At 59.3% G+C, this 21,799-nt stretch overlaps 2 protein-coding genes across 2 annotated transcripts in view; one reads left to right on the top strand and one right to left on the bottom strand.

Moving 5' to 3' along the window:
• The window catches only part of ASIC4 (acid sensing ion channel subunit family member 4), a 30,350-nt gene extending 19,521 nt beyond the window's left edge, over window positions 1-10,829 (top strand). Inside the window, exons 2-10 of the mRNA XM_064164432.1 lie at window positions 5,245-5,389; window positions 5,592-5,719; window positions 5,802-5,961; window positions 6,529-6,585; window positions 6,682-6,835; window positions 7,479-7,570; window positions 7,883-7,962; window positions 8,287-8,391; window positions 8,629-10,829. Coding sequence (XP_064020502.1) covers window positions 5,245-5,389; window positions 5,592-5,719; window positions 5,802-5,961; window positions 6,529-6,585; window positions 6,682-6,835; window positions 7,479-7,570; window positions 7,883-7,962; window positions 8,287-8,391; window positions 8,629-8,748 — 1,041 coding nt within the window. The 3' untranslated portion in view covers window positions 8,749-10,829. The remainder of the gene's footprint in view (window positions 1-5,244; window positions 5,390-5,591; window positions 5,720-5,801; window positions 5,962-6,528; window positions 6,586-6,681; window positions 6,836-7,478; window positions 7,571-7,882; window positions 7,963-8,286; window positions 8,392-8,628) is intronic.
• A 5,220-nt stretch (window positions 10,830-16,049) lies between these two features.
• CHPF (chondroitin polymerizing factor) lies at window positions 16,050-21,669 on the bottom strand. The gene is made up of 4 exons (XM_064164421.1): window positions 21,273-21,669; window positions 19,482-20,046; window positions 19,102-19,284; window positions 16,050-18,632 (listed from the first exon to the last, which is right to left on the bottom strand). The coding sequence occupies exons 1-4, from the start codon at window positions 21,587-21,589 to the stop codon at window positions 17,370-17,372; spliced, it is 2,328 nt and encodes a 775-aa protein (XP_064020491.1). The 5' UTR covers window positions 21,590-21,669; the 3' UTR covers window positions 16,050-17,369.
• Between the last annotated feature and the right edge of the window lie 130 nt (window positions 21,670-21,799).

Here is a 21,799-nt window from a genome sequence, read left to right as displayed (position 1 = left end):
CCTCCTGGGAGCGGGGAAGGGAAATAGTGCGACCGTGCGTGAGAAGGGACGTCTGCAGAGGCAAAAACATCCCACTGGCTCAGAAAATTGCTGCAGAATCGGGCTTGAAATGAGTTGAAATTGCTGAATCCAAGCGGATCTCATATCCTGGGCAGTTGCAATGCTGGCGTCAGCGCCGCAGCTTCCCTCCCAGGGCACCCAGGCAGGGCCTGGCAATGCTGTGCAAGGGGGAGCAGGCTGCTAGGGACACAGTGAGGGGTTTCCCCAGAGGACAAGAGGCATGGTGAGGGGATGGGATGGTAGGAGCAAAGCAGTGGGAGGTGTGCATGGCTGTGCTGTTGTCCCAGCTCTACCAATGCCATCTCTGTTTGGCCCCAGCTCCTGTGCTGTGTCTCCTGGCCAGGGGCGTCCTGCATTCGTTCAGGAAGCAACATTTCCAGTTCTGGAGGCTGCTTTCCTTTATACCCACAGGCCTACAGGATGGGGTACTTGGAGATCACCCTCAAGGTTACCCCTGGACCGGCATCCCTGCCAAGTCTAAAGTGGGCATCACTCCAATGACTTCCCATCCCTGTCCCCATCATGCCTGTGATGACTGTTCTCAAGGATGCCTCTATGCTGGGGTGCTCACTCCTTCATGGGGTGTGTTCATGCCCCAGTCCTGCCCGTCAGCACATCCCAGCTGGGATGTGGGAGCAGGGTTGGATGTCCCATTGGGAATGTAAGAGCAGGTCTGGGTGCCCCAGGTGTGGATGAACAGGACACACTGGCATCACACGTGCTGCAGCTGGTTCTCCTCACATGGAAATGTTTGTCTGGAAGCTTAGTGCAGCCTCTTGTCTCCTCGGAGCAATCAGGATTTGTCACTGCTTGCAATGTTTAACGTCATCTTCCAGAGGCTAAATACTGTAGGGAGCCATGTAAGCCACAGAAATACTGCCTCAGCTGGGATCATCCAGAGGCTGGCACAATGGGCTGGCAGCAGCGGGGACAGGGAGACCAGAAGTGTATAGGGCTGGTCCTCACCATCCTGGTGCTTGTGAGTGGGCTGGCATGAGCCAGGATGAGGATGCTGGAGGCCAGCACCTTGCTCCCATGTGGTTCTCCACAGTGGGGGAAAGGACAGCAAGTCTCTGCCAGGTAGAAGGGAGATGGGGGGCCCCTGCAGCAGCATGGGGTGGCAAGGAGAATGCCAGAGCACCCAGCAATCTCTGTCTGGATCTGCCTGCCAAGGTGCAAGCAGCTATTTCTGTCAAGGTCAGCGTGTCTCCACAGCAGAGAGCAAGGAAATGAGGAATCATGTAGAGAAATTGCCTCCCTAATGGGGGTCTCCCCTGCACGTGAGCATGGCACAGGGATGCCAGTGTGTGGCAGCTGAGCAGGGAGACCAGCACACGGTGTGGGAATCCTGATGCCCTGACCCCAGGGCATCTATGGGTTGTTGGGCAGGCAGACAGGGTGCCCAGGCGCCCACGACCCAGATGCCAGTCCCAGATGGACACATGTGCTACAGCTCTGCAAGGTGCTTTTCTGGGTCAGCTACACGGAGGAAATCATGCTCTCAGTGCAGACGGAGTCTCCTCTGCCCTTCCACCTCCTCCTTCTCCTCAAGCTTTCCCTGTTATCTAATTGGGTTTGTCATTCTGGAAAGGCAAAGCCCTTCAGAACTGTGCTGTTTTCTCACCAATGCAATTTCACAGCTGGCCTTGGCACCCTGTCAGCCTGCAAGTGAGTAACTCAGCTGGGCACCACGGGCGCCCCTACCCGGGTGCCCCTACCCAGGCACCCCTGTAGCTGTGCCTGCCTTCCTGGGGCTACAGGCAACAAGGCTGTTGCTGCCTCCAAACCTTCTCCTCAAGCCCTGCTCCACTGCTCTCTGTCCCCAAGCTGTCTGTCCCCACGTGCCCCAGCCTCTGCATCCCATTCCCATCCTTCACCCTGCTCTAGGGTGATCGTGATGCTGCCCAGAGATGTCTGAACCAACATGAGATGGAAGCGTTCAGAGAAATGACATTTCCTCCAGCCCGGGAAGCTCATCCTCCCTTCAAAGAAAACTAATATAAGAGCTGCCCTGGTGTGCAAGGGGCTGATGTTATCAGGCTGGCAGCCCCCGGCTCTCGCAGCCACAATAAATCTCACCGAGGAGCCGAGCCGGCTCAAGCGGCCCCGCTCAGCCGCACCGGCACAGGGGGTGTGGAGGGGGCTGAGCCGTGTCCTGAGGATGATGAAAGCATAGACAGGCTGGGGGGGGGGACGACACACGACGCACAGCTCAGTGTGGGGTGAGTTTTGGAGCTGATTCCAAGGCTGCAGAGAACAGGGAGAGTGTAACAGTGCCCCTGTTCACACCGACATTGTGCCGTGGCAGAGACGGTGGCAGGGTCAGTAGCAGCTCTGAGGGGGGAGGCCATGAAGGTGGCGAGGGACGCACCCCAGCCTTGGCTCTTTGTCCCCAGGCAGCTGTGGGCTGTTCCAGGGAAGCGCTGAGGCCCCGCAGAGGCATTTTCTCTTCCAGCAGAGCAAACCACAGTGCTGGTATCCCGTGGCGGGTGAGATGGGACCGTACTTCCCCGGGGCACACAGGCTGCTCCCCACTGCTGCCCGGCCAAGCTGCCTCCCGCGGGGCCAGGGCGGCACCCTCCGCTGCCCTGCGTCTGTACCCGGAGGTGGGATGAGGATAGGAACCGGGAAGAAGCAGCTGGGGACACCCTGTCCTGCCGGTCCGGGCTAGGGCAGGGACAGGGGCTGGGGAGAGGGCAGGGGTAGGGGCAGGGGGAGCCCGGCGGGGCCGGCGCCGCTCACCCTCTGCTGCCCAAACGCGGGACCCTGCTGCCCCCTGCCGGAGCCCTCTCCTCCGGGCCGCCCGCAAACCGCCCACCCTGCTGTCGGAGCACGTCCGGAGCTGGCACCCCAGGGGCCTTTGGGCTGCGGAGCAGGGCGTGCGGTGGAGGTGGAAGTGCCCTGTCACCCCTGGGCACCTGGGATCTGCATCCTGCCTCCACTTACCTCCTTGCGGTGAACCTGTCCAGTTCTCCGAGGCCAAACCCCGTTCTTGACCTGCCTGGCATCCTTCTGTGCCTGTCACCGCGGTGCCAGCTCAGATTCTGGTGAAACGCTAGACCGGGTTGCCTAGGTTGGTGAGAGAAGCCCCATCCCTGGAAACATTCAAGGTCAGGTTGAACATAGGTTCAGAGCATCTTGATCTAGTGAAAAATGACTGCTCACTGCAGGGAGGGTGGACCTTGAAAGATCTCTTCCAACCTGAACCATTCTATGACTCCATGACTGCCAGTTGGGTCCCCGGGATGGCTGCGGAGCCATGCCTCATTCAGGCAGCATGGTTAGCAGCACGGACGATGCTGAGAGTCACTGCTGCAGCGAGTGGGAGCTCCCATCTTTCAGTCCCCTCTTTTTACTGCTGTCCTGCTGCTCCAGCTGCCACGGGGGAGCGGGGCTACTGCCCTTCACTTGAGGACACGGCAGCGCTTGCTTGTCCTAGAGCTGTGGCATCACCTAGGGCCAGCCCACGACTCATCAGGGCTGATGCTGAAGGCGGGTGCCTGGGAGCAGCGGCAGCGGCAGATGAGAAGCTGCCGCGGAGCACGATGCTGAGCTTTGAAGACGCCCTGACAGGCTGTCGGGGCCCCGCCAGCCGTGCTGACAGCCTGGTGCTGAGACACCTCCCCTGCCGCTGCCATCCTCTGATCACAGCCTCGCCCATCACTTCAAAGCACCTGCCAGGTTCAGGTGGGTTCCCACACAGCCTCCCGCCCCACGACTCCACTCCTTCTGCCCCACGGTCCCACTTCTCGCACCCCACTGGGATGCCCAGGGCAGAGGATACCAGGGTGCAGCTCAGGGGGCCAAGCAGTGCTGGCAGCAGGCAACGGCCCCCAAGTCTTGGTGCTGTCCTGTCCCTGTCAGGAAGGGCCCCCAGCCCCAGAGCACCCACAATCAGAAGCCCTGGGAGTCCAGACAGGGACCCAGAGAGGACTGCAGTGCCAGGTCAGGATGAACTAGGATCCAGCATCCCTGGGCATAGTGCTCACACAAGGTGTGCTGGGAGAGGGCATTAACTGTCTGGACACTGGTGCCACCATGACGGGGCACCGAGGGCTGCCAATTCACCCTATGCCAGCTTGGCACAAGGAGGAATTTTCCACTCCTGAATGGAGGTTGGGGAAAGGCGTGTGTTTGCAACAGCCCCCTCCTCTCCCTCCCCTCACCCGTCACTGGAGCAGCTCAGGAAGGCGCCTGCCACATTTGCTTCTTGGGAAAGCACAAAGCAAAAGCCTCCCGGGAGGGAGAGCTCACTGGAGGGGACCGGGGTCCCCAGACAGCCTTAGGGACAGCCTGCACCTCGTTTTCCAGAGGACCTGACCTGCCTGCAGCCATGCCACTGTCCCTTGCCTGCTGCCGGGATGGGGAAGCCCTGGTAGAAGGTCAGGAGGGTGGCGCTGCCCAGCTCGTCGTTGGTGTCCTGCGAGCCACCAGGATCCCTGGACTTCACTACATGTGCACCCGGCCGCAGTCCCGCCTGCGCCGCCTGCTGTGGAGCCTGGCCTTCCTGGCCTCCACCGGGCTGCTGGCTACCAGTGCCACTGACCGCCTGCACCACCTGCTCTCTCGTCCTGTGCACACCAGGGCACGTCTCGCCTGGGTTCGCCAGCTCCGCTTCCCGGCTGTCACCCTCTGCAACCCCAACCGGGCACGCTTCCTGCGCCTCACCAAGCCCGACCTCTACTCAGTGGGGCAGTGGCTGGGGCTGGCCTGGGAGAACCGCTCGCTGGTGCCTGAGGTGCTGGCTGTGCTGGGGGAGGACCGGCGTGCGTGGCTCACACGGCTTGCCAACTACTCGCGCTTCTTGCCGCCCCGCCGCTCCGAGCGCACCATGCAGAGCTTCTTCCACCGCCTGGGCCACCAGATTGAGGACATGCTGGTGGAGTGCCGCTTTCGGGGAGAGCCCTGCGGCCCGCAGCACTTCAGCCCTGTGAGTCTGACAGAGGCAGCATGGCTGTGCTGCCTTCTGGGTGCTGGGAGTGATGCTTCACCCCCGCAAGGGTGGAAATGAGGTAGCATCAGGGAAGGAGAGTTAGATAAGCTCTTCAAGTGCCAGGCAAGACTGTTTACCCCTTCCAGCAACTCCATGGGAGTGAAAGGGAGTCCCAGGACTTCAGCCTGCTTGCAGAACACCCTGCCAAATCCCTGCCTGCTCCTTCACAACCTCTCCTTTCTCCTCCCCAGGTCTACACACGCTACGGTAAGTGCTACACTTTCAACGGAGACAGGAGGAACCCACGGGTTACCCGCCAAGGTGGCATGGGCAACGGGCTGGAGATCATGCTGGACATCCAGCAGGAGGAGTACCTGCCCATCTGGAGAGAGACCAGTGAGTAGTGCTGTGGCATGGCAGGGCACGGGAGAGGGCTGCTGGAATGGAGGGCTGCTGAGATGAAAGGCTGCTCAGCAAGCAGGGCTCTCTGGGAAGGGCTGTGGGGCAGGCAGGGAATTGGAGGGTCTCTGGGTTGCAGGATGCAAGGCCGAGGGCTGGCCATGTGACCAAGCATAGCCCCCGTGTCCCTCTCCTGCAGATGAGACATCATTTGAAGCTGGTATCCGGGTTCAGATCCACAGCCAGGATGAGCCACCCTATATCCATCAGCTGGGCTTTGGTGTCTCACCTGGCTTCCAGACCTTCGTGTCCTGCCAGGAGCAGCGGGTAAGGCAGGAAGCCCCAGGGGAGGTGTCTGTAGGCATCCAGCCTGGTGTAGCCCTGCAGCAATGCTCCTCTTGCCCCACAGCTCACTTACCTGCCACAGCCATGGGGGAACTGCCGGGCCAGCGTGCAGGGGGAGCAGATGCTGCCTGGCTACGACACCTACAGCATCGCTGCCTGCCGCCTGCAGTGTGAGAAGGAGGCTGTGGTGCGGAGCTGCCACTGCCGCATGGTCCACATGCCAGGTGAGGGATGTGCCTGGCAGAGCGGGGGCATCCCACTGCCCTGACAGTCCTGCCTGGAGCTGCCCCATACCCCTGCAGCCTGTACCCAAGGACCACCCCTACCCCATTCATCTGCACCCAAGGGTACTCCTCTGCTCATCCCATTGCACATGTGGGTTTTCCTTGCCCTATTCCTCTCCACTCATGGACCACCCATTCCTCTCCTCATGCTGGGTCAGCCCCTGTCCTACCCTCCTAACATCACAGATCAGTCCCTTCCCTGTCTGCCTTGTACCCAGGGACCACCTCTGCCCCAGCCAGCCTGCAGCTAAGGGCCATCCATTCCCATCCCCTCTGCATACAGGGGCTGCCCCTGCCCCACTGCCTTTAGGGTACTGAGTCCCAGGGTGGAATTATAGAATCATAGAATCAAGCAGGTTGGAAGAGACCTCCAAGCTCATCCAGTCCAACCTAGCACCCAGCCATGTCCAATCAACCAGACCATGGCACGAATTGCCTCATCAAGGCTTTTTTTTAAGTCAGAAGTGGACCAGACTCTCACCCCACTGACCAGCTCCTTCTCCACAGGCAATGAATCCATCTGCTCCCCCAACGTGTACATCGAGTGTGCTGACCACACGCTGGGTAGGTGTGGTGGTGGGCAGGCTTGGGGCCAGCCAGACGCTCCTGGGGAGGGAATGGGGGAGGGGTGCAGTCGTGATAAGGGGTGCATGTCCCCAGATGCAGCGGTGGAGGACAGTCAGGAGCACTGCAGCTGCCCCACGCCCTGTAACCTGACGCGCTACGGCAAGGAGATCTCCATGGTGCGCATCCCCAACAAGGGCTCAGCGCGTTACCTTGCCCGCAAGTACAACAAGAACGAGACCTACATTCGGTGAGTTGCTGGTGCTGGAGTATGCTGAGGTGGGTGGGAAAGGGGTCTGGGGAACCTGAGGAATGCCCCACTCCTGGGAGAAGGTGTGGAGAGTGGGTCCTGGCATGCATGGTCCCTGCAGCGTCCTCTGGTCGGGGGTGCTCCAGGACAAGGAGCAATGGGTGTAAGTTGCAGCACAGGAGGTTCCAGTGCAACACAAGGGGGAACTTCTTGACTGTAAGGGTCCCAGAGAGGTTGTGGGACCTCCTTCTATGGAGACTTTCAAGGCCTGTCTGGATGTGTTCCTCTGTGATCTGTGTTAGATAGGATTGTCCTGCTGTGGCAGGGGGGTTGGACTCGATGATCTCCTTGGGTCCCTTCCAACCCCTAACATCCTGTGGTCCTGTGATCCTGTGACTCCCACTAGAGCAGCTCCCTGACTCACCACCTTAGCCCTCCTGACAGCATCTCCCCATGTCACAGTCCCTTTTGGCTTGGAACATTCTCCTTCCATGTTTCCACTGCACCAGCCTGAATATCTTACCACGGCCCTGGGAGCACCTGAGAGATGGAGGGCTGAGAGATGGGGAAGGTTTGAAAGGACAATGAGCATGGGAGGGTTGATGATGAGCCCTCCTTACCAAGCACTATGGTGTTCCCACAGGGAGAACTTTCTGGTGTTGGACATCTTCTTTGAGGCACTGAACTACGAGGCCATTGAGCAGAAGAAAGCCTACGACCTTGCCGGACTTCTGGGTGACTTCCTCAACCTTCCTATGGGATGGGGAGGTGCAGAGCTTTGGGTCCCAGACCTAGAAGAGCTAATCAGGAAGGGACCACACCGGGCAGGAGCTAGCTGCAGACTAGCCAATGAGTGGGCATGCTGCCAGCTGTCCTCTGACCCACGTGTCTCCTTCTCCCTCCATTCTGCAGCCCCTTCCCCCATGACCATGCTGTGCCTCTCTGTCCAATAACCTTGACACTGCCCACAGCCCCACTGGCCAACACCAGGATCCCGGTGGGCTACACAGCATCTCCCCATGACCATCTCCTTGTCATCTTCCCCAGGGGACATCGGGGGGCAGATGGGCCTGTTCATCGGTGCCAGCATCCTCACCATCCTGGAGATCCTGGACTATGTCTATGAGGTGTGCTGAGCTTTTGGGGCTCTGTCTTGGCAGTGGGACTGGGCAAGGTGCAGAATGGGGACCAGGTTCCCCAGGGAGGGGGTGCTGTGCATGGTGACCCCAAAGGGCTATTACAGACCCTAAATTGGGGAATGCCCAGCAGGAGGTAGTGGGAGGAGAACAGATCTCCTCAGCAACACTTGGTGACCTGAGGATGGGGAGGGTGATGGGCAGAGGTGCTGTATCCAGTGTCAGGCCTGTGTCCTCTGAGCAGCTAGGGGAGGGGGTGGCAGGTCCTTGCAGATGAGGATGTGGCTTTGGAACTGACCCCTTGTCTGCACCCAGGTGATCCGGGACAGAGTGAGCCGGGTCCTGCACCGCTCCAAGCCACCCCTGAAGAAGCCCTCAGGCAGCATTGCCACACTGGGACTGGAGGAGCTCAAGGACCAGGTATCCACATGGGAGTGGGCTGCACAGGGGGCTGTGAGGACAGGGCCTTGGTAGCATCCTCCCCTGCCCTTGAGGGAAGGGATGTCACCCTCGGGACAGCACAGTTCCATGTTTGGTGCCCTCAGGCTGTGTGGCAGGGAGCTGGATGCTCCTGAGGACAGACTGTGCAGGGTGGGAGGGCAGAGGGCACAGTGTTTATGGTGTCTGCACCCACTCCACTGACTGCTATCCCTGCAGAGTCCCTGTGAGACACTGGGCCGACACGTGGAGGGCACCTACAATGCGGGCATTCTGCCCAACCACCACCACCGCCACCACTACCCTCACCAGGGGGTCTTCGAGGACTTCGCCTGCTAGGTCAGATCGGGACTGGGAGGGGGTAGCCCTATGCTTCCCCCTCCCCATCGTCCTTGTGGAGAGGGACTGTGGCAGGGGGCCTCTGCAGCTGCCTCGCACCAGCACCGGAGCGGAACCCCAGCCCCTCTGCCTGCTCCTTCCGCTCGCCCCTAGCGCGTGGGCTCAGCCCCTTCTCAAGCACACGGCATGGAGGGCAGTGGGCACACCGGGGGCGGTTGGGAGAGAAGCAGGGTGGGATCAGAGGGGCCCTGGCAATGCAGATCGCGCAGGGGTAAGCTGGGCTTCCTGTCAGCCCCTCCAAGACCTCCTCTGTGAGCCCTCCGGGGTGGAGATCTCTGCCCTGCATGAACTCACCCAGGAGAAGGATGTGCCTGGAACATCTTGCCCTCTGCCCAGGGACCATCCCCCTGCCACCTTCCTGCTGCAGAGCAGGGCCGTGTTGCAGGGCAAGCCTCTGAGCAGCACGGCCCCCGGCCAGCCCAGGGACACCCCACCTGCAGCCACACCTGCATGGCCCCACCCTGACCTCTGGCACCACCACCACTGTGACACCCCTAAGCATCTTCTCACTGTTTCCCGACCTCATGCAGCCTGCCAGGGCTGTAGAACCTCCCCCCCCCCCCCACCATCGCTGTTCCCAGCCAGACCCCTGCACTGTGACCCCCTGCCCCCAACTCCAGTGATGGCTCTCGATAGCCCCTAGTCATTGCAGCACTCTAAATCTACTTCCTCCCCCAAGTCCTGCCCCACTCCATCGTGCCCTGCACCCCTCCCCATCCTTCCCTTGCCTAGGTGTTGCCCAGAGCGGCTCATCCCTTGGTGCAGCTGCCTGGTACAGGCCAGGTGGCACAATGGGGAGTCCTGCCCTTACTCCCCCGCCTGTTGCCGCTGTTTTGCACCGTGCACGTATCCCCTGCCACGCTCCCACCCCCCGGGTGCTGAGCACCCACTGTGCCTCCCCCAGACTGTACATGGTTAGGAGCGTGCCCCGTGCCCAGCACCACACAGACAGCCCACCCTGCCGGCCAGAGCCTCAGCCAGGACTGGCATCCACAGCCTTCCAGCCTGCCCTGCGATGGCAGGACCCACAGCAGGACCCACGGCAGGACCCACAGCACTCCTGTTGGAAATTGCCCCCTCCCCCTCCACTGTAGCAGACACCAGCGCAGGGCCAACTGCCCAAAATATCTCAGGAGGGGGGGCAGGCTGGCAAAGCCCCCCTCAACATATACACACGGCAGAGAGGGGACCCCAGGGCAGGAATTTGGGACCTCTAGGGGAGGCTGGGGTTGAGCCAGGTGGTCCCTGGCCCTGCTGGTTTGACCCCCATGCCTGGTGCCCACAGATGGAACGTGGTCATACCATGCTGTGGCCAAAGCCATAGATGCAGGAGGAGCCATCGTCCTTGCAGCCCCTGAGGCCACACATGTGGAAGAGACAGTATGGGGGCAAGAGACCATCCTGATGGTGTGTCCAGCAGCCCTGGCTCTGGGTGTGTGCAGTCCAATGGTCCCCCAAAATATGCACCCATATGGAAACAACCCATGTGGTCCCCCTTGGTGCAAACACCACTCTGTGTGGTGCCTTGTGTCTCCCTGCGTGGGTGGACACTCAGCAAGCCTCCTGGCAGGGCAGGCACAGCTGTGCTCCCCAGGGAGCCCCTCCAGAGCCCCCTGTGCCAGCTCCAACGTGTGTTTGCCTCCCACTCACCTGCAAGCAAGAGTGTCTCCAGAGGGATGCCACACACTAGCCCAGGGACATGCTGGCCAGCCCTACACCAAGGTATCCTTCAGCAGGCCAGAGCTGAGGGGGGTGCAGGATGCAGCTCCCTCCCTTGCAGCGGGAGCAGCCAGCCCCACCGGGGGTCGGCGTGGGCAGCGTGGTGGGAGGGCCTGCAGGAGCACCCTGGTGCTGGTGAAGGTGAGAGATGCGTGTCACTGTTTTATACATGTACAGACGCTCCCTAATAAAGAGGCACAAGTAGGTCCAGAGCTGCCTGTGAGAGCTGGGGCCGGCAGGAGAGGCCGAGAGCTGGTCTCCCCCGGGCGAAGGTAGCAGTGGACCCAGGCAGCGCTTCACAACCCTGTGCAAGAGACGATGTGCTTGAGTTGCTGGAAGGTGAGCAGCTCTGCACTGCCGCCTGCAGAAAGGCTTCCTGCCGAGCAGCTCTTTGAGCCCCAGCTCCTGGCACAAGCGTGGTGGTTGCTAGCTGGACACCAGCAGCACTCACTGCCAGAGCCCTCAAATTGCTTCCCAGGGCAGGGCAAACACTTTACCAGTGCCCCATCAGATTCTATCAGCTCTGGGTAGGCCGTGCAGGTCCTGGCTCCTGCTCTGGGTGAGTGCTGCAGTACTGGGGGCAGGTCAGAGGGCAGAAACTTGGGCTCACACCATGTCATGTCAGGGGAGCATTAGGCTCGGGTCCTAAAGGGAAAAGCACAGAAAGTTACAACCTCCACATCCTTTGATCACCCAGTAAGAGAGTGATCAAAGGTCCCTTTGAGGTCCTTTGGGACAAGGCTGTACCTGCCACTGGGTTTTGACCCATCTGCCCCTCCAGGATGCTTCACCACTTTCACCCACAGCCAGGCTATGAGCAGGAGCTTGTGCTGCCTCCTGCTTTGCAGTGAAGACCTGCTGGAGGAGCTGAGCAAGGAGGAGAACAGGACGGGGCAGTGAGCCCAGTGCATGGCACTGGAGGTGCTAGAAGGCATACTGAGGAAGAAGCCCTGTGGAGAGAGACCTGGGAGTGCTGGTGGAGAACAAGTTAGCCCTGGGGCAGCAATGTGCCCTTGTGGCCAAGAAGGTAAATGGGATCCTGGGGTGCATTAAGAAGAGTGTGTCCAGCAGATCAAGGGAGGTTCTCCTTCCCCTCTACTCTGCCCTGCTGAGACCTCATCTTGAATATTGCCTTCAGTTTTGGGCTCCCCACTTGAAGAGGGACAGGGATCTGCTGGAGAGGGTCCAGCGGAGAGCTATGAGGATGCTGAGGGGACTGGAAGGCATGGCTGGTGAGGAGAGGCTGAGGGACCTGGGGCTGCTTAGTCTGCAGAAGACTGAGAGGGGATTTTATCAACGTTTATAAACATCTGAGGGCTGGCCAGGATGGAAGGGACAGGCTCTGCTCACTGCTCCCTGGGATAGGACACCGAGCAATGGGTGTAAGCTGCAGCACAGGAGGTTCCAGCTCAACACAAGGGGGAACTTCTCTACTGTAAGGGACCCAGAGCATTGGCACAGGCTCCCCAGGGAGGTTGTGGAGTCTCTTTCTCTGGAGCCTTTAACGGCCTCTTTGGATGTGTTCCTGTGTGATCTGTGCTAGATTGTGTGGTCCTGCTCTGGCAGGGGTGTTGGACTGGATGATCTCCTTGACACCCCTAACAACCTGTGAGCCTGTGATCCTGTGAACCAGGTCATGACAGGGAAGCTGGAAGGCATGGCAGTACTGGCTGGGGAGGACAGGGAGAGTGAGAGCTGGGTGCAGCACTATGCCATGCTCACCGAGGTGCTTCAGCCCCTTGTCTTCCAGCTCTGCCAAGCACCTTTTCAGAAACCTCCCTCACAGGGCCAGATCCTACACCTGTGAGAAAGCAGAGGTGATTTTGGAGGAGCAGGAATAAAGCACAGCTGAAGGAAAGGCTCAGGCATGACCCACCATGGCTCCCTGAGGCTGTCAACAAAGTGGCTTCTGGACAGGTCTTGGGACCTCTGTATCCAGCTAATAAACATCAGCACCTCTGGTCTTTGACAACTTCCTGGCAGCACCTAGAGATGATATCTCCTGACTCCCACCACCTCCTAATAGGATGGGTAGTTGAGGTGACCCTCACTACTGGTGTGCAGATGGTGCTGTGCCCAGGAGGACCAACAACAGAGGCATAGAATCATGGAATCATCATCCCCTTCACTAACAGAGCAATTGGCCTTGGGGATAGAAGTGTTAGATCTGAGATAAAGACTGCAGTTAGGCCTCTGGCACCCTCTTGCATGATGTTTCCCTGACCCAGGGAAAGTGGTGTAGACTAAGCTAATCCAGCACAAAAACAAGAGGCAGGGTAGTTATGCCCAGGGCAGCTCTCAGTGACTTGTTATCAAAGTGGAAGGACACACTCACAGGGGTTCAGATGTTAGGAAACCTTACCAAAAGGTGCAGATGGTGAAGGTAGAAGAGGCTGCTGGGAGTGGTCATCACAGGCTAGGCAGTGACCCAAGTGTTTCTCTGTCTTGTGGGAGAGGTTGGGCAAGATCATAGAACAGAATCAGTCAGGGTTGGAAGGGACCACAGGGAGCAGCCAGTTCCAACCCCCTGCCATGCCCAGGGACACCCTACCCTAGAGCAGGCTGCACACAGCCTCACCCAGCCTGGCCTCAAACACCTCCAGCCATGGGGCCTCAACCACCTCCCTGGGCAACCCATTCCAGCCTCTCACCACTCTCCTGCTCAACAACTTCCTCCTCACAGCCACTCTGACTCTCCCCACCTCCAGCTTTGCTCCATCCCCCCCAGTCCTATCACTCCCTGACAGCCTCAAAAGTCCCTCCCCAGCTTTTTTGCAGGGCCACTTGAAGGCCAGCCCCAAACTCTAGTGCCGTGGCCCTCAGGTGCCCCCTCCCACGCTGTGTTCATCCGCAGGTCACCAGAGGTTCAGCCTTTCTCAAGGATAAGGGTCACTGCCACCCAGTGCTGGCCAGGCTGAAAAACAATGTCAGCCCTGCCCAGCACCGCTTGAATCGCCTGTAATGAGCCACATGAAAAGCTGGGGTGTAATTAGGAGGGGACCCACTACAGTCAAACAGGTCCTTAACTTTAACGAGTGCAGCCCTCTGGACAAGTGCCAGGCACCCAGCTGCAGCAGGTTCTGCTACACTGGCAACGGCTCCTGTGGAGGCGACAGCCTTGGCAGACTCAGCTCCTGTGGCATGCACGGCCACCCCCCGGGGGGTGCACCAGGATGGAAGACAGAACAAGGATCCCTTCTGCCCCCAGGAGGTGGCCATCTCCTTGGGCACTTCACACTATGGCCACACCACAGTTACAGCTGTTCCCAGTGAAAAGCTGTGCTTCAAGGAAAAGAAACCATCCAGCTTTGCTCATAGAATCAACCAGGTTGGAGGAGACCTCCAAGCTCATCCAGCCCAACCTAGCACCCAGCCCTGCCCAATCAACCAGACCATGGCACTAAGTGCCCCAGCCAGGCTTTGCTTGAATTCCTACAGAGACAGCAACTCCACCACCTCCCTGGGCAGCCCATTCCAATGCCAATCACTCTCTCTGACAACAACTTCCTAACAACATCCAGCTTAGACCTCCCCTGCCATAACTTGAGACTGTGTCCCCTTGTTCTGTTGCTGGCTGAATGGCAGCAGAGCCCAACCCCACCTGGCTACAGCCTCCATTCAGGGACTTGTAGACAGCAATGAGCTCTGCCCTGAGCCTCCTCTTCTGCAGGCTGCACCCCCCCAGCTCCCTCAGCCTCTCCTCACAGGGCTCTGCTCCAGGACCCTCCCCAGCCTTGCTGCCCTTCTCAATACCTTCCAGCACCTCAGCATCTCTCTAGAATTCAGGAGCCCAGAACTGGACACAGCACTCAAGGTGCGGCCTGAGCAGTGCTGAGCACAGGGGCACAAGAACCTCCCTTGTCCTGCTGCCCACACTGCTCCTGAGCCAGCCCAGGATGCCACTGGCTCTGCTTCCCACCTGGGCACACTGCTGCCTCATCTTCAGCTCCTCTCTCCCAGCACCCCCAGGTCCCTCTCTGCCTGGCTGCTCTCAGCCCCTCTGTCCCCAGCCTGTAGTGCTGCTTGGGGTTGTTGTGGCCAAAGTATAGAACCCTGCACTTGGCCTTGTTCAATCTCACCACTTCCAAGTAAGCCTGTTTACTTCACCCAAGCACAAGGAGGCTGTTTCAGGCCTGTCAAGCAGGTTCCTGTCACCAGTGCCCTTCCTAAAACTTTGTCTATCCCTCCCCAGGGTTTCAGCATGCTTCAATGCTGCAAATAACCTGACAAACACCAAAGCAGCTTCAAAGCCTGCCAGCTCCTTTTAGAAGGGAGCAATAACTGTGCTGGGAGTGCTGTCATTTGCTCCTGTGTTGGAGCAGAGAGGGCCTTGCCGGCGTTGATACTGCAGAGCACTAAGTATGCAAATAGCTCTAACTCATCTGGGCAAACAGCAATGAGGAGGCAAGAGCAGTTCTATCTGCAGCATCCTGTGACAGCTAAATGACAATTCTGGGTTTCTTTTCGCAGCCAACTTGATTTGAAGCCAGTTTGCTTTATTACCATTTGGATACTCTTCTAACACCTAATCACATCCACCTCCTAGGTCTACTTTCCAAAGCAGAAATGTATCTGCAACCCACCTGCATCTGCCTCACTCCCTCTGTCCCAGATTCACATTTAAAGGGAATTTAGGATGTGCTTGGGGAAGATCAAAAATAGTAATATTCAGAGCAAGCTAATGGTTATCCTCTGAACTACAATAAAATTATGCCAGAACATCTACTCTGCTACACCATGAAGACAGGAGCAGGAATGTACAGATGAGGCATCTTGGGGGAAGGGCACACCACACAGCCCAGGGCCCTTCCATGAGTTCCACTAACAGCTTTGACAACTAACAGCAAGCAGTTTCAGTTAATTTTCTTGGGCACGTCTCTTGGTACATCTGCTTTGTGAACAAGTGAAATGTGATGAGCAAAGGGCTGCTGGGAAGCACACATGGAGCCATGGAAATCATGCCTGCAGCAGGCAGCACGGCCAAAGGACACAGTCTCTGCTCTTCACACCACAAACAGGAGCTGTAGGTGATGAGATGGTGAGACAGGACCATAGTGCTCAACCCAACCCAGAACTGGAAACTACAAGATGTTTTGAGAAGCCCTGAGATGCAAAAGGGCTCACAAAACACAGTGAAAGCAATGCAGAGAGGACAGGTCCTGCCCTAATGATTCAACACAGTGCTTGGATGATGACATTTCTGGCCCAGGAGTTTCCTCTGGAGCTGATCCCAGATCCTTGAAGGTGAAGCTCACCCAACTTGGGCATCCAACTTCCACTCTAACATGCGCCAGGGGTCCTCCATTACTCCTGTACAGCCCACAAAGGCTGGGGGACAGCACATGTAACAGGACACATGGCCACAGAAATCCCTCACTGCAGCCCTTTTCCATTCACAATCAGAGCAGAGGAGGGCTGGAAATCTGTGGTGAGTGAGACCACAAACTTAAGGCACCAGGAGAGACAAGGCACTGCCCAGAGCTCAGCACACTGCACGTGGGTACTGCAGCTTCCCATGGCAAGGGGCTCAGCATCCTGCTGCACCACCACTGCCTGGTAGCAGATGGTGACAGCTAGACGGTCCTAAGGACCCTGGGCATCAGAGGAGGTGCAAGACTCCTACTGCAAGCCTCTAGAGGTTCAAGGAGGTACTTCCACGTCTTGGCCTAGCGCCGGCCAGCCTGTCAGTAAGCTGATGGGGTCCCCCTTGGCCTCAATAATGAGAGCTGCTCATCTCCCAGCTGGCCTGGGAAAAGCAGCATCCCTGGGAAGAAGCATTTCAGCCAGCTACAGCGAGGTACAGCACCCAGCCAGATGCAGATCCCTGGCAGGACTCCCAGAGGTGTCCCAGGGAAGAATAAGCCAGACTCACAAATTCATCTCTCCCTTTTATTAGTGTAAATGTCCCCCTCCCCCCCTCCTCTCCCCACTATTAAATACAAACCAAGAGCAGAGAGCTGCTCCTCAGTCACTTTCTCCTTAGGAGACACGCAGGCAAACCCTTTGCTGTTCAGACCAGCACTGGGCACCACGTGCCCTGCTCCCAAGGGCTGCCCCATGGTGGGGAGGGCTCCCATCTCTGCTGGGAGGCTCTCACCCGAGAGCTGCGATCTCCGACGTCCTATTAACGCTGCGAAGGCCGAAGCGGCCAGGGTCACGGTTCCCATGGGGAGCAGCTCACAGTACATGGATACAGCAGGATCTGGCACGCCCTGCTTCCACCAGCCCTGGGGCCCAGGACTCCCCACCCCAGCTCACCAGGAGCATTACAACTCATCAAATTGCAAAACCTCAAATCCAACCTCCTTATTGCTCTTTTGGGATGGGCTGTGCCCCATCCTGCTGTCCCTGCACAACCGGGCCCATGCTCCGAGAGAACGAGGGGCACAGCCCTGTCCCAGGATGCTGGGGGAATCATGTGAGATTACCCCCAGCTCCATGGCAGATACAGCCCAGCAACAGGGCAGCCCTGGGCTCTGCATGACTCTCGGTGACTGTGGACAGGAAGGAACAGGACAGTCCACTGCCTCCCAGACGGGCAGCAGAACCAAGGCAGAAGGATAGAGCTGGCAGCTCTGGGGTGAGGAGCCAGGTGCTTACAGCTCAACAACTCTGACCCCACCTCACTCTGGGAGCTGCACAGCTGTGCCATGCCAGAAGGATCTGGGCACCCCAAGCTGGTGGACCCTAGTCTGAGCAGCCCCAGCAGGGGAAGTCACAAGCTTGGGCATCAGCAATCCCTGAAGCTGCCAGGAGGAGGAAGACAGACTTTGAGCAGCAGAAGAGGTGGGGTGGGCAGGCAGGCATGGCAGGGCAGGGCCAGCTCCTTTGCACCCTAGGGTTCAGGTGCTGTTCCCTTGCTCCTGCTCAAAAAGCACCATGGCCAGCTGGGAGCGAGAGCCTACACCCTCCAGGCTGCTCTGCATGCAGCGGTGGTAGATCTCCTCGCTGAGACGGGGATTGCATGCCTGGTGCCGGTAGTGCTGCAGCAGGGCAGGCTCCACAGCCCGGAAGACATGGAGGTTGGAGTACTTGATGAACATGTCATAGATGTCCAAGGTCTCAAGGATGTCCTCGTTCTCCTGCACATCACTCACCATGCGGGTGCGTGCTGCCATGTAGTCAGCATTGTAGAAGCAGGCCTCATGGAAGACATCACGGTCAAAGCGCCCCGCATCCCGCAGCAGGTCCAGTGTGGCAGGCGGCACCTGGTTGTGGTAAGCAATAGCAGGGTTGTAGCCCTGGAAGTGGATGGGGAAGAAGACCTGCCAGTTGTTGATGGTGTTCATCCGGCAGCGGTTCAGGAAGTCAACAGTGACTTCTGTCCCCACGCCGGCCACAAAGAAAAGTGTGTCCACAGGGTGCTTCTTGGAGATGATGTCCATGACCTTGATTTGGGAAGGTGCATCTGTCTTAACACTGATCCATGGGATCTTCACCTCTGCGTACCTGCGCTCATACTCTGTGATCTGGGCCTTCACACGGGCAAAGATGTCATTCTGGGTGACCTGCTGCGCCTCAAAGGGGTCATAGATGAAGAGGAAGGTGAGCACTGCATTCTCGCTGCTCTCAAAGGCAGCTGCCGCGTAAGCCTCCAAAAAGTGGGCAGCATGGTCCCGGTCGTGAGCAGTCAGTGGCAGGATGACGTTGATGCGGCTGGCCTCTGTCACATAGGGCATGGGGATGATCTCCACCTCACTAAGGGGCCGCACTAAGTGCACACGCTTGGTGATGGAGCGGCTGTGCCCCTTTTGGGTGACCACCTCCACCTGGAGGTCCAGCGTGTACTCCATGCCACGTGTGGGGTCGAAGCGCCGGTAGCCATTCACCAGCTGCTGCTTGCGGATGTGGAGCACTGGCTGGTACTTGCGGTTCAGCTCCTCCATGGCTGTGGCCACCACGTCGGCCACATCCGCCAGATCGGCGCCGCGCAGCTCACACTTAGGGGAGCCATCCACGCAGGCATAGACCTGCTCCTCTGTGAAGTAGTCCCAGCGCAGAACCTCAAAGCGAGTTTTGGGCTGGAAGGGGGGCGGGATGCCAACAGGCCATGTGGCGCCATGATCTCCATCAGCAGACAGACTGCTAGCGTTCTGGATTTCCAGCTGCAAGAGGAGAGATGGAGTGAGAGCCAAGGTGGGTGCAAGTAAGGCTCCCAGCTTTGGCTGCAGGAAAACTGACTCCCAATACTCAAGAGATCAGCCACTCCTGGCCCGAAGACCGGTGCCAGAAGAACTTTGCCTTCAGCCTGACTCCTGTCCAGAACCCTCAGGTTTCCTCCTAATAGCACCTCAAATATGGCACCTACTTCAGCAGAATCCATGCCCGCTCCCACCCTGCTCAGCCTTTGCTGGTGGACCTCAGCACCCTGCCAGCTTCATCACCCTGGACCACCACTGCAGCTCCAGGACCGATCCAGATACAAAGCTGCTTCCCGACTGGCACCACTCACACTGCAGCCATATGGATCCAGCTGATCCTGTCCCACAGCAGGTTCAGGTGAGAAACCCAGATGTTAGAGTGGAGAGGCATGACAGGGGGAGCCCAGATCCTCCTATCCAAGCCAGGTCTCACCTGGAGCTGCTGGATTTCCTGGTAGGTTCTCTCAAGCTCCACCTGTGCGAAGTACTTATGCAGCCGGTACATCTGAAGGGGATCCAGCACGGGGTGGACAGTGAAGGCACTCTGGAACCGGAGGTCAGTCTCCCGCTCAGGGTCCACGCTCTTTTCCAGCTCAAAATAGTTATAATGCAGGCCCTGCACCAGGCAGGAGAGATGGGTCACGGCCAGCCCCAACCCACACTCCCAACTCCACCAGCTGCCAGCACAGCCAGATAAAAGGATGACATGGTACAATGGCTGCTCCCCCCAGGACCTAGGAGTCCATGGGGAGGTGGGAACACCCACTGGGCCAGGATCAGGCTCTTGAGGGCCATCTCCACTGCAGGACCTACCTCGTGCTCCTCAGCACAGTTGATGCCTGTGTAGTCAATGATGCAACGGCCCAGCCACTCATCAGGCCGGGCGCTGAGGATGTCGTTGCGGCAGCTCTCCAGGTGCTGCTGCAGGAGCAGGAGGAGGCTGCGGGACAGCAAGTAACCAAATCCCCCATAGCAGTAGCGTCCCTCGGTGTCCCCACCAATGAATTCCTCAGGACGGCCAAGGTAGAGGTGGGTGTCGATGCTGAGGTGGGCAACCAGGCGGCTGATGCGGTGTGCCTCTGTGTAGGTATCATCCTGCACCATGAAGAACCAGTCAAAGTCGTTCACGTAGTGGTCCAGAAGGTACCTTATGGTCTGGTACATGTTCCAGATGGGTCGCTCATCACTGTGTGTCACCACTGTCATGCCATGGGGCATCTTGCGGCCCCGTGTGCCTGTGAAGTACACTAGGCGCTCCAGGCGGTGGGCCAGCGTGCGGTTGACTGCCACTCCCAGTGTGTTCAGTGTGCTTTTGGAGGTCAGTACACCCACAAAGAGCCGCTGTCGCATCCCCAGCTCTGTGCTGATATACCGGGTCCTGCGGGAGTGAGAGAATTTCTGGCTCCAGGGCACTGCAACCGACCTCGGCCGGCACCCTCCCTCTTTCCTTCAGTGGCACCGACTCTGGTTCCTCTGGGAACCGCTCCCAGGCTTGAATTACACAGGCAAAGAGCACTGGCTGCCGTTATGCCTGGGGCAGAGATACAGCAGAGTAGTCTGTCTGCTGAGGTCCCTCTCAAGCCAGAGGCTCGAAAAAGATTGAGCTACAAGAGGAAAACAGGACTGCACGCCCCAGGTCTAGCAGGGCCACAACCCACTAGGCATCCCACCACGCTGCCAGTCGCAGCCAGGACAGCTCAGCTGGGAAGCACCCAGCCAAGCGCACGCCGCTCAAGCAAGCAGGCAGGCAGGCAGCAGGACCCACGTTGCTCTTCACAGGGAAGCCAGGTGCCACGGGGGTGGTTGAAGCCAGCATGAGGCCAACTGTGTCCCACTCCCCACCACGGGCCCCAGCTGCCCATTCACAATGACTTTCAGGTTTAATTTCTCCAGCTCAGTGCAGTGGCAGGAAGCAACCTCCCCCCCACCCGGCCCCCAGCCTCCGCCTGGCACACACTGGCCCCATTCAAACCCCCTCCATCCACCCACCGCCTCTCCGGCACAAGGAAGCCCTTTCACTGCCTGCTCCCTGTCATCCCGGGGACGCCAGGACGGTCTGCAGCCGCTCTTAGAGCAGGCTGGATTTTGCAGTGTTGGCTGGGGACGTGCCATGGTGGGAGTGGTCCCTGCCAGGGCAGGGTAGAAGAGGGGCCAGGGTAGGGTGCCTGACAGTGTGTGGTGCAGCAAGCAACCTTTGCACAGCAGGCAGCACCGCGGGCATGAAGCTGTTCCGCGGGCACGACGCTCTTTGGGGTGCTCCCGAGGCAGGCAGCGGGAACAAGCAGGGGTAGGGGAGCAGAGAAGGGAAGCAGACTTCGCCCTGAAAGGCGACTTCAGTGAGAAAAATCCAGCTGCAGCCCAGGCTACCTGCAGAGCTGTGAGCAAAGCACACCGCCGGGTCACCTGCAAAGCCCCTCAGCACCAACCCAGCACGCAGTGTCCGACAAGCAGACAGCCCCCAGCACCGGCCCGGTGAGCAGCAGCTGGTGGCACCCCAGGCTGGGCAGCAGCTGCTCCCATGTAATGCTCAGTAAGCGCCGGCCGCCCTTCCTCCGCTGGGGCCCAGTTCCCCCGGTCCGGCCCAGCCCGCCCTGGTCCCCGCACCTGATGGCCTTCTTGGCGACCCTGCCGGGGCTGGGCGGGCGATAGGGAACGACGCGGGGCTCCCAGCTGTCGGCGCCCAGCCCGGGCGGCACAGCGTTGGGCCTGCGAGCCGCGTTGCCGTTGGTGTTGCCGGGGCCGAGAGGCGGCGCGGGGCCGTCCTCGGGACGCGGGCGGGCGGCGGCTGCGGGACGCGGCGACTGCCCACAGGGCTCCTCTACCCAAGTGACGCTGAGGAGGCTGAGGGTGAATCCCAGCGAGACGCCGATGGCCACCGGCCCTGCGGGCCGCAGCACCGACAGCACCAGCGACAGCCGCATGGCCGGGCCGGGAGCAGGAACGGGACCGTGAGCGGCTCCGGCTGCCGCTGGCGGCGCCGCCGTCCGACGTGTCACCCGCTGCCCCCGCCCCGCCGCGCGTCACCGCGGAGCTCAGCGCCCAGCCAATGGGCCGCGCCCGCACCGCGCGTCAGGCACCGCCGCGTCCGGGGGCGGCGTGCGGGCGGTGCCGCGTTGCTCGGAGACCGCCCG

The sequence above is a fragment of the Pogoniulus pusillus genome, chromosome 2 (assembly GCF_015220805.1).
Source record: "Pogoniulus pusillus isolate bPogPus1 chromosome 2, bPogPus1.pri, whole genome shotgun sequence".
NCBI lineage: Eukaryota > Metazoa > Chordata > Aves > Piciformes > Lybiidae > Pogoniulus > Pogoniulus pusillus.
Note: the sequence above shows the minus strand (reverse complement) of the source record. Positions and strands in the feature narration are given on the sequence as shown.